We start from the raw sequence: 17415 nt of genomic DNA on the forward strand, positions 1-17415 counted from the left end.
GAAAATCACAAATTCTGCCAGTGTTTGTAAAATTATGAGCAGAACTGCAGCTTGTTTTCTTCTGTAAAATACAGTAACATTTTTCATTAGTATTTTTCTTTGTCATGTACCCTCAAGCATGGCCATCACTAGAGATGAATGATCAGGTGAGCTAAGGTTCAACCAGGGGAATCTGTGGTAATTGCCTCATAGCAGCACATTTCTTTGATGAGGTATAAAATACACAAAGCAAGGAGCTGCTGTATTTACTAAAAAAAAAGAAAGAAAATACCCATCTAAAGTAGAAAAGCAAAACTGAGTTATGAACAACTATTAACTTGTTATATACAGGTATCTGTAAAATATACAGTCATGAGTTCAGGAAAGAACACAAACATCAGATCAGTCTGCCCTAAATACTTCTACTATTTTGAAGAATTCCCTAAATATGATAGAACTGGAATAAACTCCCCACCATTTGTTAAATATTGCAGTAATCGTATTATTCAATTAGTGGAAGTTTTGAGAAGTGAAAAGTTAATAATAAGAATGTGTGAAGTGCCATGATTCTCTTTAGCATTCTTCGCTTTCAATTAGTTAAACTTCATGTGAATTTTATTGTCATTTCTGCCATATACAGTGTGAACAGTAAACAGTGAAACAAAACAGTGTTCCTCCAGGACTGATGTAATACACAAAGCACTCACAAAAGATCTACATAGTGCACAACTGCAAACATGTTCAACAAGTATAATAACATACACAATGCACAATAAACACTAGAGAGGGCAGACAGTGCAGTTTTGACCAGTCACAGTGTAATTAATGTGAGTAAAATAAAATGCAGTATAATGTAGTGATATTGTTAAAGAGAACAGAAATGTAAACACTGTACATTAGTGTATTAGATTAAGATATTTAAAATGATTATTGAGCTGCAATAGCATTGCATCGCGGGCGCTGTCCACGGTGCTGCAGACATCTCCCGGTAAGTAAGGTTTGGATAGAATACTGAATACTGAACAATCTGTCGATCTTAAGACATGGTTTATCTTAAACCAAGCAATGATCAGAGCTTTTACTCCACGGTGGACAAAGCCTCAGTTCTTCACTAATGTATTTTGGTGAGTCTTACTTTAAACGGAATTAAATTAATAAACTGATGGACTAAATGTTATTAACTTTTTTAAGAATATTTAAATTCAACATTAATTCTGCTCTGTGCAGTTCCTGGTTGTGACTCGTGGGGTCGCTGTTCACCTGTAAAGCCTTTGCAGAGACAAAGATATAGCTTTCTCCACCCTCCGCTGATTACGTCTGTCTCTCCTCTGTCTGTCCGCCTTGTTGTAAAAAGCGGCGACGCTCCTGGATCAGTCTCTTCGTGTTCTTCTGTTTAGTTTTTCCTACACTGTGGAATATTGTGTTGTGTGGATGAGGAGATCATCATCAGTGGACTGCTGTGTGTAATTGTAGAGAATGGAGGACAAACGCTTCTCTGCTGCTGCTCTGACTCTGGGCTTTTGTTTGTTCGTCGTTGCGGCTCGTAGCGCATTTGGAGATGTGAGCTACTCTTTTCCGGAGGAGATGAAACGCGGATCTGTGATTGGAAATGTAGCCAAAGATCTGGGCCTGGATGTGAACAGACTGTCAGCTCGTAAAGCTCGTATTGATACTGAAGGGAACCGAAAACGCTACTGCGACATTAATGTGAACACTGGAGAACTGACCGTAGCGGAGAGGATCGACAGAGAGGCGCTGTGTGGAAGCAAGGCTTCGTGCGTTTTAAAACAGGAGCTGGTGCTGGAAAATCCAATGGAGTTACACCGTGTTATTCTGAATATTCAAGACATCAACGATAACTCGCCTGTATTTACAAATGAGATCATTACATTAGAGATAAGAGAGTCTGCGTACAAAGGGGCTTCGTTTCCGTTAGATCCGGCTCACGACGCAGACATTGCGCAAAATGCAGTTCAGAGCTACGCGCTTCAGAGGAACGAACATTTTGTTCTGAATGTTGATTCTAATTCCTACGGACTGAAGTACAGCGAGTTAGTTCTAGACAAAGAGTTAGATCGAGAGCAGCAGCAGGAGCTCACCCTGACTCTGACTGCAGTGGATGGAGGGACTCCACCTAGATCAGGGACTGTAGTCATACACGTCACTGTACTGGATGCTAATGATAACGCTCCAGTGTTTAGTCAGTCTGTTTATAAAGTCAGTCTGCCTGAAAACTCTCCTCTAAACACTGTAGTGCTCACTGTCAGCGCCACTGACGCAGATATTGGTGTTAATTGTGAAGTGATATATGCTTTCGATCACATTTCACAGATAAATAAAGAGCTATTCTCCCTAGATTCTAAGTCTGGAGAGATCCGTTTGACTGGTCCGATCGATTTTGAAGATGAAACGTCATATGAGCTTCAGATACAGGCTAAAGACGGCCCAGGATTAGCAACATATTCTAAAGTGATTATAGACATTACTGATGTTAATGACAACGCTCCTGTTATTGTCATTAAAACCCTTCACAGCCCAGTCCCTGAGAACGCTGCACCTGGCACAGAGGTGGGCATCATTAATGTACAGGACAGAGACTCTGAGAATAACCAGAAAGTTCACTGCTCCATTCAGCAGAGCGTTCCCTTTAAACTGGTGCCCTCCATCAAGAATTATTATTCTCTGGTGACAACAGGTGAATTAGACCGTGAGCTGGTGTCTGATTATAACATCACAATCACTGCTAGCGATGAAGGCTCTCCACCTTTGTCCTCCTCTAAAACTCTTCACCTGTCAGTAGCTGATGTGAACGACAACCCACCTGTGTTTGAGGAGCAGTCCTACAGCGCTCATGTGAAAGAAAATAACAAAGCAGGCTCCTCTGTTTGTAGAGTAGCAGCAAGAGACCCGGACTGGAGACAGAACGGTACTGTAGTTTATTCTCTTTCTCCTTCTGATGTGAGCGGCGCCCCGGTGTCGTCCTTTGTGTCCATTAATGGAGACACGGGGGTCCTCCATGCAGTGAGGTCTTTTGATTACGAGCAGCTGAAGAGTTTCAAAGTGCTGGTCTTAGCCAGAGACAACGGCTCTCCTCCACTCAGCAGTAACGTGAGCGTGAGCGTGTGGATCAGTGACGAGAACGATAACAGCCCCCAGATATTATACCCCTCTCCGGAAGGACACTCCTTCATGACCGAGATGGTGCCCAAAGCCGCCCAGTCCGGCTCTCTGGTGTCCAAGGTGATCGCGGTGGACGCGGACTCTGGTCAGAACGCGTGGCTCTCTTATCACATGGTGAAGGCCACCGAGCCAGGACTTTTCACTATTGGTGAACACAGTGGAGAGATCAGGACGCAGCGGGACATTTCTGAATCTGACCACATGAAGCAGAACCTTGTGCTTTCTGTGAGAGATAACGGTCAGCCCTCTCTGTCTGTGACCTGCACGGTGTATTTACTCATTTCTGATAACTTGGCTGAGCTTCCAGAACTGAAGGACATGTCTTATGAGGAGAGCAGCTCCAAACTGACTTTTTATTTGATCATCGCGCTGGTGTCCGTGTCCACTTTCTTCCTCACCTTCATCATCATCGTCCTGGCCGTGAGGTTCTGTCACAGGAGGAAGTCCAGACTGTTGTTTGATGGAGCTGTGGCCATTCCCAGCGCGTACCTCCCTCCAAATTACGCAGAGGTGGAGGGAGCGGGAACTCTGCGCAGCTCCTACAATTACGATGCCTATCTGACCACAGGGTCAAGAACCAGTGATTTCAAGTTCATCACGTCTTACAGTGACAGAACTCTGCCTGCTGACCTCACCCTGAAGAAGACTCACGCCTCTGTGGAGGATCTGGAGGGGTTTGACGGTGCAGGAAATGACTCTCAGGTATGATCTCTTCTCATGAATTGCATTTTCTTTTTCTTCTTCGCTGTTACGTTTTGAGGGAAGGTAAAAGGCACCTTGTTTGTTTTTGTTTACTAATGTTTTTGAAATTTGTACATGTTTTTCGTCATTAAACCAAGGTTGGAATCATTGGGTACAAGGCACGAACCCACACACTAACATTCAATAACACAGCCTCTCTAATGTACACGTTTGTTGAGCTAATTGTCTTATCAACATGTATTTATGGATTTTGTGAGGAAACCCACACAGACACTGTGAGAACACAGTAAACTCCTCACAATCAGTGACACAAGTGGATTTTGAACTCAGAACCCCACCAGCTGTGTGGCAGTGTTTCTACCTGCTGCAACACTGTGCTGCTCCTACAGTTTTCAGCTGCAGTTCATTTCCACTTTTAGGTAAATTTACTTTTCTGTTCCAACTTTAAGAGCTCATCATTTCAAAATGAAACAAAGAAGAGAAAAGGCCTCTCTGTGCTTCAACTTTGAAGTTGTATATTTTGCCAAAATATAATTTGTAGATTTGAAATAATGATGTTTGAATGTTTCTGAACCTTTTATAATCGTTTGTTTCTGTATGAATTACAGTATCATCAGAGTGTCACACAGGTCCTAAAAGTAAAGAGAATTAATGAAATAAGTCCAAGACACTTGGTCCTTCATTTATTACAGGTTTAGAAGCTGAGAATTTATGTGAAGCTTTGCTTTTAGTATCTGATGTGACCCATAGTTCAGCAACAGCTGCATCTACACATTTCCAGTAATGGTTGATTTGTTCTTCTCATTGGGAGGATGTCTTTCCCTCATCTTCTGTATAGAACAACTTCAACTCTGGGATGATGTGTGTCCACGTGAATTACTCGGTCCAGGTCCTTCTACAATATTTCTGTAGGATTGGATTGGGTTTACTATTGTATATACATTCAGCATTGCCTTGGCTTTTCCAGGACATTACATTTATTCTTTAATCCTTCTCTGGTAGTGAATTGTGTGCTTATTGTGTGGTTGTTGTCTCACTCGGTATGTCTCTTATACCGAGAATATTCCGTAACATTCATGCAATGGACAACACTGTGACTTTTACATTTGTTTATTGTGAAAAATGCCTATTGTCACTGTTAAAAACATATCACTATGAACGGTAGAGGACTGGGTGGAGCTGGGGATTATAGGGGAACTCCCAGCATGCCTAGCAGCTCCACATTATCAGTGTTATTTAAAGTTTTTTTTTAATTATTATGTGCTGGGAGCTTTTAGAGTTCAGGTTGCCTTTGGTTATTGAGTGTATTTGTGTGTGATTATGTTTATGTTTGGTGTTGTTGCTGTGTGACTGTGAATTGGTGGGACTCTAAACTCTCCTGAGATAGTTTTGTAAACTTTTCCAGCTGCATCAACAACCTTTACTCAACTCCTCACAAATCGTCCTTGTCCAAGCCACGATACACTTCCACAAACATGCCTTGTGTAAATCCAACTTTGATACATCTTTATGTTTAAATAAGTGTTGACTTTCATTGTTTGTTAGGATTTTTTCTGTTTTATTATTATTATTATTACTATTTTATCTGCGAACAGTTTTAATATTCTTTTTTATATTCATAAAATATCTCGGCTGATTTTTCTTTTTCTCAGAGTTCCCTGAATTATATTTTCTCTGTGCATTTGACAGTTGTGTTATGCTAGATCACAAAAGAGGGTCAGAGGGAGGTGTATATTCTCAGTGTAAGTTGAATCATAGATATGAAATATGTAGTAATCTGTAAATAAAATGCTAATTAACTTACAAAGCTTGAGGAAAGTAGATAGCAGTAAGCATAACATTCTCTGACATTCTCTGTAGTGAAGGATATTTAAGGATTATCATTAACGTTTAGAAATAACATTTTCATCGCTGTTTTTAACCCAGTGCAAAGATGTGAAATAATATCCAAATTCAACAAGAAACATTTTAAATGATTCAAATTTTGCAGTGAAGCCAACACTTTTTATGTAAGAAATTCTGAGAATCGGAGCGCCTGCTATGAACGTGTACTATTTTTAGGAATTCCTGAAATATAATGAGACCGACGTACGCACTCTTCCACTGACTAAACGGGGTCGTCAGTCGTGCACAGTGTAAATCTAAGACGCCATTTTGCATCAACAGTTTGGAAATCTTTATTCTACAAGTATTATTATAGAAGAGTATTTTAAATGATCATCTTTCTTTGAAAATTCCTAATGAATGTTTGTTGATGGTAGCGCGGTGTTTATATTTCTGAGCCGATCTGCTGTTTTTCTGACGCGGTTAGAAAACTGATGAAAACACCAGACACAACCTCCCCACTCCATCCATCCTTTAATACACCATCAGGACAGTGTCAGAACTGACCCCGACCACTGCTCTTTAAACAAATGCCGTGTATGACCTCTCTGTGTGTGCTGATGTGTTAACTCTGTTCATGCCATAGTCGTGTTGTATGACTTTGGATTAACTCGTGAACACTTAATTTTCGGTGATGTAAAGGTTTGTGGTGTTTCTACGGCATTCACTGCGCTCTGTGGTGGTGAGTGGATGCTTGCGTTTTCTCTAATGACAAAATAACTTCTGTCTTTAATCTGATGAATGGATGTACAGCGCGTTAACGGTGGCGCTGTCCGTGGTGCTGCAACGCTTTTTCCTTAAGAACCTGTGGTTTAATGCATTGAAAAATAAACAGTGTGTTCTAAGCAAGTGGAAATATATTTTTTGACAAGAAACAGTCAGAGCTTTTACTCTGCGGTGTGTAATCTCCGAGTTTCTTCATTGATTCCGCTATGTGTTGTTTTGTTGAATAAAATTTTAAATTAACTGCAGTCCGTTGGTTTGATACTTTGATTAATATCAATTATTTAAGAAAAATTATTTTCAATATCATTCTGCTCTGTGCAGTTCCTGGTTGTGACTCGTGGGGTCGCTGTTCACCTGTAAAGCCTTTGCAGAGACAAAGATATAGCTTTCTCCACCCTCAGCTGATTACGTCTGTCTCTCCTCTGTCTGTCCGCCTTGTTGTAAAAAGCGTCGACGCTCCTGGATCAGTCTCTTCGTGTTCTTCTGTTTAGTTTTTCCTACACTGTGGAATATTGTGTTGTGTGGATGAGGAGATCATCAGCAGTGGACTGCTGTGTGTAATTGTAGAGAATGGAGGACAAACGCTACTCTGCTGCTGCTCTGACTCTGGGCTTTTGTTTGTTCGTCGTTGCGGCTCGTAGCGCATTTGGAGATGTGAGCTACTCTTTTCCGGAGGAGATGAAACGCGGATCTGTGATTGGAAATGTAGCCAAAGATCTGGGCCTGGATGTGAACAGACTGTCAGCTCGTAAAGCTCGTATTGATACTGAAGGGAACCGAAAACGCTACTGCGACATTAATGTGAACACTGGAGAACTGACCGTAGCGGAGAGGATCGACAGAGAGGAAATATGCAGCGACGCGGTTTCGTGCGTGCTCCATTGTGAGTTGGTGCTTGAAGGTCCTTTAGTGCTCCACAGGATCACGCTAAATATTGACGACGTTAACGACAACTTTCCCAGTTTCCAACGGGATGTGATTAAGATTGAATTGAGTGAATCGGTGGTTAAAGGTACCCGGTTTCGTTTGGATGAAGCACATGATGCAGATATCGGAATAAATACTGTTCAAAACTACCATTTACAGCGAAATGAGTATTTTATTGTGTCTGTCCACTCAAATACTGACGGAGGAGTTTACTGTGAGTTGGTGTTGGATAAAGAACTGGATCGTGAACAGCAGCAGGAGCTCACCCTGACTCTGACTGCAGTGGATGGAGGGACTCCACCTAGATCAGGGACTGTAGTCATACACGTCACTGTACTGGATGCTAATGATAACGCTCCAGTGTTTAGTCAGTCTGTTTATAAAGTCAGTCTGCCTGAAAACTCTCCTCTAAACACTGTAGTGCTCACTGTCAGCGCCACTGACGCAGACGAAGGTGCAAACGGAGAAATAACATATGATTTTAGTCGTATTTCAGACAAGGCCAGAAGTATTTTCTCATTGGATCATAAAACAGGACGAGTGAAGATAATAAAATCTCTTGATTATGAGGAGGACTCTAAATTTGAAATACGTATACAGGCAATGGATTCATTCGGTCTTAAATCTGATACAAAACTTTCTGTGAGCGTTACCGATGTCAACGACAATGCACCCGTTATAATTATGAAATCTATACATAGTCCCATCCCTGAAGATGCTTTAATCGGTGCAGAGGTGGGCATCATTAATGTACAGGACAGAGATTCAGAGAAAAATGGCCAGGTTCATTGTTCAGTTCAGCAGAGCGTTCCCTTTAAACTGGTGCCCTCCATCAAGAATTATTATTCTCTGGTGACAACAGGTGAATTAGACCGTGAGCTGGTGTCTGATTATAACATCACAATCACTGCTAGCGATGAAGGCTCTCCACCTTTGTCCTCCTCTAAAACTCTCCACCTGTCAGTAGCTGATGTGAACGACAACCCACCTGTATTTGAGGAGCAGTCCTACAGCGCTCATGTGAAAGAAAATAACAAAGCAGGCTCCTCTGTTTGTAGAGTAGCAGCAAGAGACCCGGACTGGAGACAGAACGGTACTGTAGTTTATTCTCTTTCTCCTTCTGATGTGAGCGGCGCCCCGGTGTCGTCCTTTGTGTCCATTAATGGAGACACGGGGGTCCTCCATGCAGTGAGGTCTTTTGATTACGAGCAGCTGAAGAGTTTCAAAGTGCTGGTCTTAGCCAGAGACAACGGCTCTCCTCCACTCAGCAGTAACGTGAGCGTGAGCGTGTGGATCGGTGACGAGAACGATAACAGCCCCCAGATATTATACCCCTCTCCGGAAGGACACTCCTTCATGACCGAGATGGTGCCCAAAGCCGCCCAGTCCGGCTCTCTGGTGTCCAAGGTGATCGCGGTGGACGCGGACTCTGGTCAGAACGCGTGGCTCTCTTATCACATGGTGAAGGCCACCGAGCCAGGACTTTTCACTATTGGTGAACACAGTGGAGAGATCAGGACGCAGCGGGACATTTCTGAATCTGACCACATGAAGCAGAACCTTGTGCTTTCTGTGAGAGATAACGGTCAGCCCTCTCTGTCTGTGACCTGCACGGTGTATTTACTCATTTCTGATAACTTGGCTGAGCTTCCAGAACTGAAGGACATGTCTTATGAGGAGAGCAGCTCCAAACTGACTTTTTATTTGATCATCGCGCTGGTGTCCGTGTCCACTTTCTTCCTCACCTTCATCATCATCGTCCTGGCCGTGAGGTTCTGTCACAGGAGGAAGTCCAGACTGTTGTTTGATGGAGCTGTGGCCATTCCCAGCGCGTACCTCCCTCCAAATTACGCAGAGGTGGAGGGAGCGGGAACTCTGCGCAGCTCCTACAATTACGATGCCTATCTGACCACAGGGTCAAGAACCAGTGATTTCAAGTTCATCACGTCTTACAGTGACAGAACTCTGCCTGCTGACCCCACCCTGAAGAAGACTCACGCCTCTGTGGAGGATCTGGAGGGGTTTGACGGTGCAGGAAATGACTCTCAGGTATGGTCTTTAGGTTTTTTCAGTTGATATGTCTGCTATATGTGGGTGGTTTTTACTGAGATCACAGAGATGGACTTCATTTTTTAAATTAGCATCAACTTGACACACAGCACTAATTATTATCGCTAATCAGTTCACTTTTTAACTTCATCTGACCAGGAACATTCCTGTTTTAAAGCCCACAGCTTTATACCTTTAATAATGACTGTAGACACTTTGTCATCAGTTGCGTCCAGTTCCTTCACCAATTCCTTTGTTGTTGGGTTTGGTCTCATTTGAACCTTTTGGACAAAAATGTATTCGCCATTGGACTTACTCTACACGTGTTTCCTGAAGAATGTAGTATGGCCCCTGTATCGGTTTTGAAATTGTTCATAAGGAGTAGCCAGGATTTTGTTGGTTCATGATATTGTTTGTGAGGTCTTGACAGAGTTACTTGGATTCTGTCATTGCATCAGTAGTGAAAATGTTACTGGGTGTACAGGCAGACCTTTAAAGGAGCAATCTGTAGGATATTTACTGTACTTAGTCACAAAATGTCCAGGGTGAGTGATCATAGATTAAAGAAACAGTCAAAGCTAAAACACTGCTGCCTCTCACAGCATTGCTAAAGTAGTATATTCTCCTTGAGAACTGCTCAGTCTCATGTGGAGCTCCTATAATCCTGCCCTCTGAGGTCCTGCCTGTGATCCCACCCTCTGTCCAATCACTTTACAGTAAATTTGTGGCCAGGTCTACAGTGTCTCACAGCCATGAAATAACCAAATGACCAGAGTTAATGTCATATTTTTCTGGACCCAAAAAGCCCCATTGCCGTTATAAAAATCTCTATGACCAGAGACGAAGTAAAATGAGAGTAAATATTGGCCTTGAGTTCAAAAACTGGAGGCAGCAACAGAGGCAGAGCTGGCTAATGTCCTCCTGAACTCGTAGCAGAAAATAATTTCTGAAAATACATTGAAGTACAGATTTCTATACATAGAATAAAATGAATAAAAGCCATAGGTTTTGTGTTTTATATAAAGAAAGTGAGGCATAGCGATGCTTGAATGGCGTCAGGACAGGGTTTTGTGTGTTTTATACGAAGAAGGTTAATAGCAACACGATTTAAAGGTGTAAATACCATTGTTTGTTTGTTTTAAAGATTTTGATGCAGATCCATGTGTGTTGGTAGTACACAGCAAATATAAACATTTCACTAGTAGTTAGATATTTTAGTGACATGATGTACACTTGGTCGTGTGTTTTAAATGGATAAGGTGGGAAATAAGAGGTGTTTCAAAATGAGTTTTGTTTATAAACCTAGCACTAGCTTTAGCTTCACATAGCTTTTTAAGGTGGAAATGAGTATTCAATAAGTAGCTGGAGACTCTTGAACTGACCCAATTAAGGTGGAACCAGATGCTTGAATAGAGAATTGTGAATAGGAAGCAAGGACATTTTTGGTTGAAGGGACAATAACACCACCCTTATCTAGTCTAAATTCGAATGTGGTTTAGAAATTACATTCTTCTAAGTGCAGGGAAAACGGCGGTGGCTCTTTATATCTTTGCCCTCTACTTAAGTAGGTAAATGTTTAGTGACATCACATACAATTAGTTAGATAAAGTGGAATAACTGTTGCTTCAAAAAGCTTCAAAAGCTATAGCTCTAGCCTCAGCTCTTAAGGTGGAACAGGGAATTCAAGAACCTGGTGAATATCGCCATTAGGACTCGTAATAGAGTCATTCATTCATTCATTGTCTGTAAGCGCTTATCAGGGTCAGGATCGTGGTGGGTCCAGGGCCTACCCAAAATCCCTGGGTGCAAGGCAGGAACACACCCTGGAGGGGGCACCAGTCCTTTACAGGGTAACACACACATACACACACACAGTCACGACTATGGACACCTTTGAATCACAAATCCACCTACCAACTTGTGTTTTATGACTGTCGGAGGAAACCCATGCAGACACAGGGAGAACACACCAAACTGCTCACAGACAATCACATGGAGCGTGACTTGAACCCACAACCACCAGGTCCCTGGAGCTGTGTGACTGCGACACCACCTGCTGCAACATTGTGCCGCCCTAAATACAGTCACTGATCTAATAATTTACTCCTAATTTGGCCAATCAGAAGCTTGGAGTTCTTCCAGAATTTCAGGGATGGTTTCCCAGGGATTAAGCCTAGTCCTGGACTACACAGCATTTTGAACTGTGATCTTCTATTGACAGGAGTTTATAGTCCTGGACTAGGCTTAATCCCTGTATGTGAAACCCCTCAGAGTCAGAAAAGAGTATGTAATCTTTTCACTGACTGAAACTCTGATGTAGTGAATCAAAGCCACACAGTGAGGTGCTTTAATGTTTTGCTGAATCCAATGTCTTTTCAATAAAACAGGAATTCAGATCATGGAGGGTCTTATAACATCAGTGATTTCAATAATGACTGGTTTATTTAACAAAGAAAAATAAACCACTCCTAATTATTGAAACTCAGGCTTTACCAAGCCAAGCATTTTAAGAGGTACATACAATGTTTAAGATCTTTACCTACTGTCCATATTTCCTACAGCTACTTAAATAATAATAATAATGAATTAATAAATAAATTAAGACAATTCATCTTTCTCCTAATTTCAATAACCTCTGCATTATTTCCTGTGTCATACATGTGATATTTTCATACATTACATATGTGAAACATTCACAAGATTAGATTCCACTGCGCTTGCTGAGATCAAAAATATTGTGGAGAAAATTGTTAAAATAAAAGGATGTGTAGAAATTAATTTTATTTCAGTGTTCTAACGTAAAAATCAATCAAATCTTTGAGAGATCTGTTAATAAACAAAGTGTGAAAAGCCTTGATGCTATTTACCTTCCCTTTGAAAGCATTAGACGAAGTTATTTAAACTCCTTTAAATCAGAAAGTTTTTTAAATTAATTAGGACACTAATAGGACAATTTCTCCCCACCGCATCCGCCCTGAATCTCGTTACAGCTTTTCAGAAGCATAATCGTAACTAACAGAATGTTTTGATAAGTGTGTGATTTAGTTGTGTGTGTTTGCAGTTTGCGGGGGTTCATGGTTTTACCACTTTATTCATCCCTCCATGTCTTCTGCCTTTGATCTACCCATTCATTCAGATAATCAATGAAGTAATTCCTGAAAAAGAGTGAATATTGTTCGGATTTGGACAGAATTACTGTGCGTTTTTTTTGTTTGTTTGTTTTTGCCTGTTTATTCTGCAGTGTGCGCGCGCTGCTCTTATGGTGAATGGATGAATCGATGCGTGCGTTAATGTAAGCAAATGACTGTTGGACAAAAGGCACGGCAGTACATTATCACTGGCGCTGTCCACGGTGCTACAGTTGTGTCGCGGTTATTAAGTTGTGGGCGGGTTCATGCGGCCAATAATAAACAGCCTGTGGATGATAAGAGTTTCTCTTCAAGGAGCAGAGCTTTTACTCGATTGTGGCCAACGTCTCGTGTCTTCATTAATGCATTCACTATTTCGTTTGTTTGTCTTATTTTAACTGTAGTTTACTGAGTGAACTGATGTATTAAGTCGTACTCAGGAATATTTAAACTCAGCATTAATTCTGTTCTGTGCAGTTCCTGGTTGTGACTCGTGGGGTCGCTGTTCACTTGTAAAGCCTTTGCAGAGACAAAGATATAGCTTTCTCCACCCTCAGCTGATTACGTCTGTCTCTCCTCTGTCTGTCCGCCTTGTTGTAAAAAGCGTCGACGCTCCTGGATCAGTCTCTTCGTGTTCTTCTGTTTAGTTTTTCCTACACTGTGGAATATTGTGTTGTGTGGATGAGGAGATCATCATCAGTGGACTGCTGTGTGTAATTGTAGAGAATGGAGGACAGACGCTTCTCTGCTGCTGCTCTGACTCTGGGCTTTTGTTTGTTCGTCGTTGCGGCTCGTAGCGCATTTGGAGATGTGAGCTACTCTTTTCCGGAGGAGATGAAACGCGGATCTGTGATTGGAAATGTGGCCAAAGATCTGGGCCTGGATGTGAACAGACTGTCAGCTCGTAAAGCTCGTATTGATACTGAAGGGAACCGAAAACGCTACTGCGACATTAATGTGAACACTGGAGAACTGACCGTAGCGGAGAGGATCGACAGAGAGGAAATATGTGGGGACGAGCTCCAGTGTGTTTTGAAATTTGATGTAATGTTAGAGCAGCCTTTAGAGCTCCATCGTGTTTCGCTTCAGATCGAGGACATCAACGACAACGCCCCTGTGTTTTCCAAGGATTTGATCACGTTTGAAATTCATGAATCGGCTGTTAAAGGCGCTCGATATCGTTTAAACGAGGCTCACGACGCTGACATAAGGCAGAATTCCGTGCACGGGTATGTGCTGCAGAGGAACGAGCATTTTTCTCTAGCTGTGAACTCCAACACCTACGGAAGGAAGTACGTTGAGTTAGTGTTGGACACAGAGCTGGACCGAGAACAAGAGCAAGAGGTTAAATTAATTCTGACTGCGGTGGACGGTGGGACTCCTCCAAAGTCAGGTACTGTACAGATACTCATCACTGTGCTGGACGCTAATGATAATGCTCCAGTGTTCAGTCAGTCGGTTTATGAGGTCAGTCTGCCTGAGAATTCACCACTAGGCTCTGCACTGCTCACTGTGAGCGCCGCTGATGCAGATGAGGGAGCAAATGGAAAAGTGACGTATGAATTTGGCCGCATATCTGTTAAAGCCAAGAAATTGTTTTCACTGGATGAAGGTAACGGCCAGATGACGGTGACTGGACACATAGACTTTGAGGAGGCATCGGTTCATGAAATGACTGTTGAAGGGAAGGACGAGTTTGGACTTTCTTCTGAAGCAAAGGTGATTATTAAAATCATTGACGTCAATGACAACGAACCTGAAATATTTTTAAAGTCCCTGCATTCACCCATCCCTGAGAATGTGTCTCCGGGCACAGAGGTGGGCATCGTTAACGTGAAGGACAGAGACTCTGAGAATAACCAGAAAGTTCACTGCTCCATTCAGCAGAGTGTTCCCTTTAAACTGGTGCCCTCCATCAAGAATTATTATTCTCTGGTGACAACAGGTGAATTAGACCGTGAGCTGGTGTCTGATTATAACATCACAATCACTGCTAGCGATGAAGGCTCTCCACCTTTGTCCTCCTCTAAAACTCTTCACCTGTCAGTAGCTGATGTGAACGACAACCCACCTGTGTTTGAGGAGCAGTCCTACAGCGCTCATGTGAAAGAAAATAACAAAGCAGGCTCCTCTGTCTGTAGAGTAGCAGCAAGAGACCCGGACTGGAGACAGAACGGTACTGTAGTTTATTCTCTTTCTCCTTCTGATGTGAGCGGCGCCCCGGTGTCGTCCTTTGTGTCCATTAATGGAGACACGGGGGTCCTCCATGCAGTGAGGTCTTTTGATTACGAGCAGCTGAAGAGTTTCAAAGTGCTGGTCTTAGCCAGAGACAACGGCTCTCCTCCACTCAGCAGTAACGTGAGCGTGAGCGTGTGGATCAGTGACGAGAACGATAACAGCCCCCAGATATTATACCCCTCTCTGGAAGGACACTCCTTCATGACCGAGATGGTGCTCAAAGCCGCCCAGTCCGGCTCTCTGGTGTCCAAGGTGATCGCGGTGGACGCGGACTCTGGTCAGAACGCGTGGCTCTCTTATCACATGGTGAAGGCCACTGAGCCAGGACTTTTCACTATTGGTGAACACAGTGGAGAGATCAGGATGCAGCTGGACATTTCTGAATCTGACCACATGAAGCAGAACCTTGTGCTTTCTGTGAGAGATAACGGTCAGCCCTCTCTGTCTGTGACCTGCACGGTGTATTTACTCATTTCTGATAACTTGGCTGAGCTTCCAGAACTGAAGGACATGTCTTATGAGGAGAGCAGCTCCAAACTGACTTTTTATTTGATCATCGCGCTGGTGTCCGTGTCCACTTTCTTCCTCACCTTCATCATCATCGTCCTGGCCGTGAGGTTCTGTCACAGGAGGAAGTCCAGACTGTTGTTTGATGGAGCTGTGGCCATTCCCAGCGCGTACCTCCCTCCAAATTACGCAGAGGTGGAGGGAGCGGGAACTCTGCGCAGCTCCTACAATTACGATGCCTATCTGACCACAGGGTCAAGAACCAGTGATTTCAAGTTCATCACGTCTTACAGTGACAGAACTCTGCCTGCTGACCTCACCCTGAAGAAGACTCACGCCTCTGTGGAGGATCTGAAGGGGTTTGATAGTGGTAGTGTCTCTCAGGTATGTTCCTTCAATCGTACCTCTTTTTATTGTTGATGGCACAGATAAGGCCTGGTTGATCAGCTTTGGCTTTTATTGTGGTTAGGTGAACAACACCATTTGTGGGTGCTAGTAAAAGAATGAAGTGGCCCTTTGTGAAGCTCTAATGGACTGGCGTAGGATATTTACATTTTATCCTGAATATATCAAGTTGATTTGTTGAAATCTATTCAGGTTTTTAAGAAGAAATGCTATGGAATTATCTCATGGAATTTTTATATACAGTTGTGGTCATATGTTTACAGGATTTGTGATCTTCTGTCCTTTTTCCAGAGAATATGAATGACAATACAATAACTTTTTTTTTATTTATGGTTGGGTGAAGCCATTTATTATTAAAATATTGTGTGTGTCCTTTAATAATAATAATAATAATAATAATAGTAAATAATAATAATGACAACAGAAACTAATGCTAATGAAGTCTGGAGGCTACTCCAGAACCTTCAGTTTTTCCTGCTGTAGCCAAGGACAGGTTGACTTGGCCTAGTTTTTTGGATCATTGTTATGTTGGAACATCCAAGTGTGTCCCATGTGTAGCTTCCGGGTCTATGAGTGCCAATTTTCCTCCAGTGTCTGATAAAATGCTGCATTCATCCTGCCATTAATTTTGACCAAGTTTCCTGTACCTGTGTAGCTCACACATCCCTAAAACATCAGTGACTCACCTCTGTGTTTCACAGTAGGGTTGGTGTACTTTTCATTATAGGCCTTGATGACTCCTCTCCAAAAGTAAAAGTTCAGTTTTGGTCTCATCACTCCAAATAACTTAGTTCTAGAAATTCTAAGGCTGGTCTCTGTGGTGTTTGGCCTATTGTACGCGAGCTGCTTTCTGACATTAGCATAGTAAGGGCTTTCTTCTGGTAACTCAACAATGCAGCTCATTTTTTCAAGTGTATCCTTATTGTGCATCTTGAAACAGCCACACTGCTTTTTTCCAAGTCTCGTACATTAATTGTGAGTTTTTCCTTGTACCCAAAACTATTTTCCTGGTGGCTGTAGCTATAATTATTTTTGGTCTACCTGACCTTGGCTTGCTTTCTACAGAATCCCTCATTTTCCACTTCTTAATTAGAGTTTAAACACTGCTGATTGGCATTCTCAATCCCTTGGATATCTTTTTATATTATTTTCCTGTTTTATAAAGTTCAACTATCTTCTCCTGAAGATCCTTTGATAATCATTTTGCTTTCCCCATGGCTCATAATCCATCATGGATGAAATATGCAGTCTGTCAGGAGCCCTGTTACTTACTGACTCTTAATGCACACACTGATTTACAAGCAAACAGATCCCAGGTGAGAAGGGTTACCTTCAGTGGCCATGTAAACCAGTGTGTGTAAACTTTTTTCAGTGTGTGTTATCATGCCAAAACTTCCACAGTAAACTTTTGAGCAGGGTCATGTGGGTAGTTTCTGCTGTCATTATGGTTTAAAAAGGGCAAACACAATAGTTTGATAATAAATGGCTTCACTGAAGGACTAACCATAAATAAAAAAAAAACATTGTTTGAATTATCGTTCATTTTCTCTGAAAAATAAAAAAAACCAAAATCACAAAAAACCGAAAATCACAAATTCTGCCAGTGTTTGTAAAATTATGAGCACAACTGCAGCTTGTTCTTCTTGTGTAAAAGACAGTAATATTTTTTCATTAGTATTTTTCTTTGTCA

The 17415-nt window shown here is 42.1% G+C and overlaps 3 protein-coding genes across 3 annotated transcripts in view; all 3 read left to right on the forward strand.

Annotated features, from left to right (window-relative positions):
- Positions 1-1410: 1410 nt before the first annotated feature.
- On the forward strand, positions 1411-3867 carry LOC136694984 (protocadherin beta-15-like). The gene has a single exon (XM_066668796.1). It carries the CDS (start codon positions 1456-1458, stop codon positions 3865-3867), a length of 2412 nt encoding a protein of 803 aa, XP_066524893.1. The 5' UTR covers positions 1411-1455.
- Positions 3868-7041: 3174 nt separating this feature from the next.
- LOC136694986 (protocadherin beta-15-like) lies at positions 7042-12616 on the forward strand. The gene is made up of 2 exons (XM_066668797.1): positions 7042-9447; positions 12509-12616. The coding sequence occupies exons 1-2, from the start codon at positions 7042-7044 to the stop codon at positions 12614-12616; spliced, it is 2514 nt and encodes an 837-aa protein (XP_066524894.1).
- Positions 12617-13301: 685 nt separating this feature from the next.
- The window catches only part of LOC136694987 (protocadherin beta-15-like), a 73103-nt gene continuing 68989 nt past the window's right edge, over positions 13302-17415 (forward strand). Inside the window, exon 1 of the mRNA XM_066668798.1 lies at positions 13302-15704. Coding sequence (XP_066524895.1) covers positions 13302-15704 — 2403 coding nt within the window. The remainder of the gene's footprint in view (positions 15705-17415) is intronic.

This window comes from Hoplias malabaricus, chromosome 4 (genome assembly GCF_029633855.1).
Source record: "Hoplias malabaricus isolate fHopMal1 chromosome 4, fHopMal1.hap1, whole genome shotgun sequence".
Lineage (NCBI taxonomy): Eukaryota > Metazoa > Chordata > Actinopteri > Characiformes > Erythrinidae > Hoplias > Hoplias malabaricus.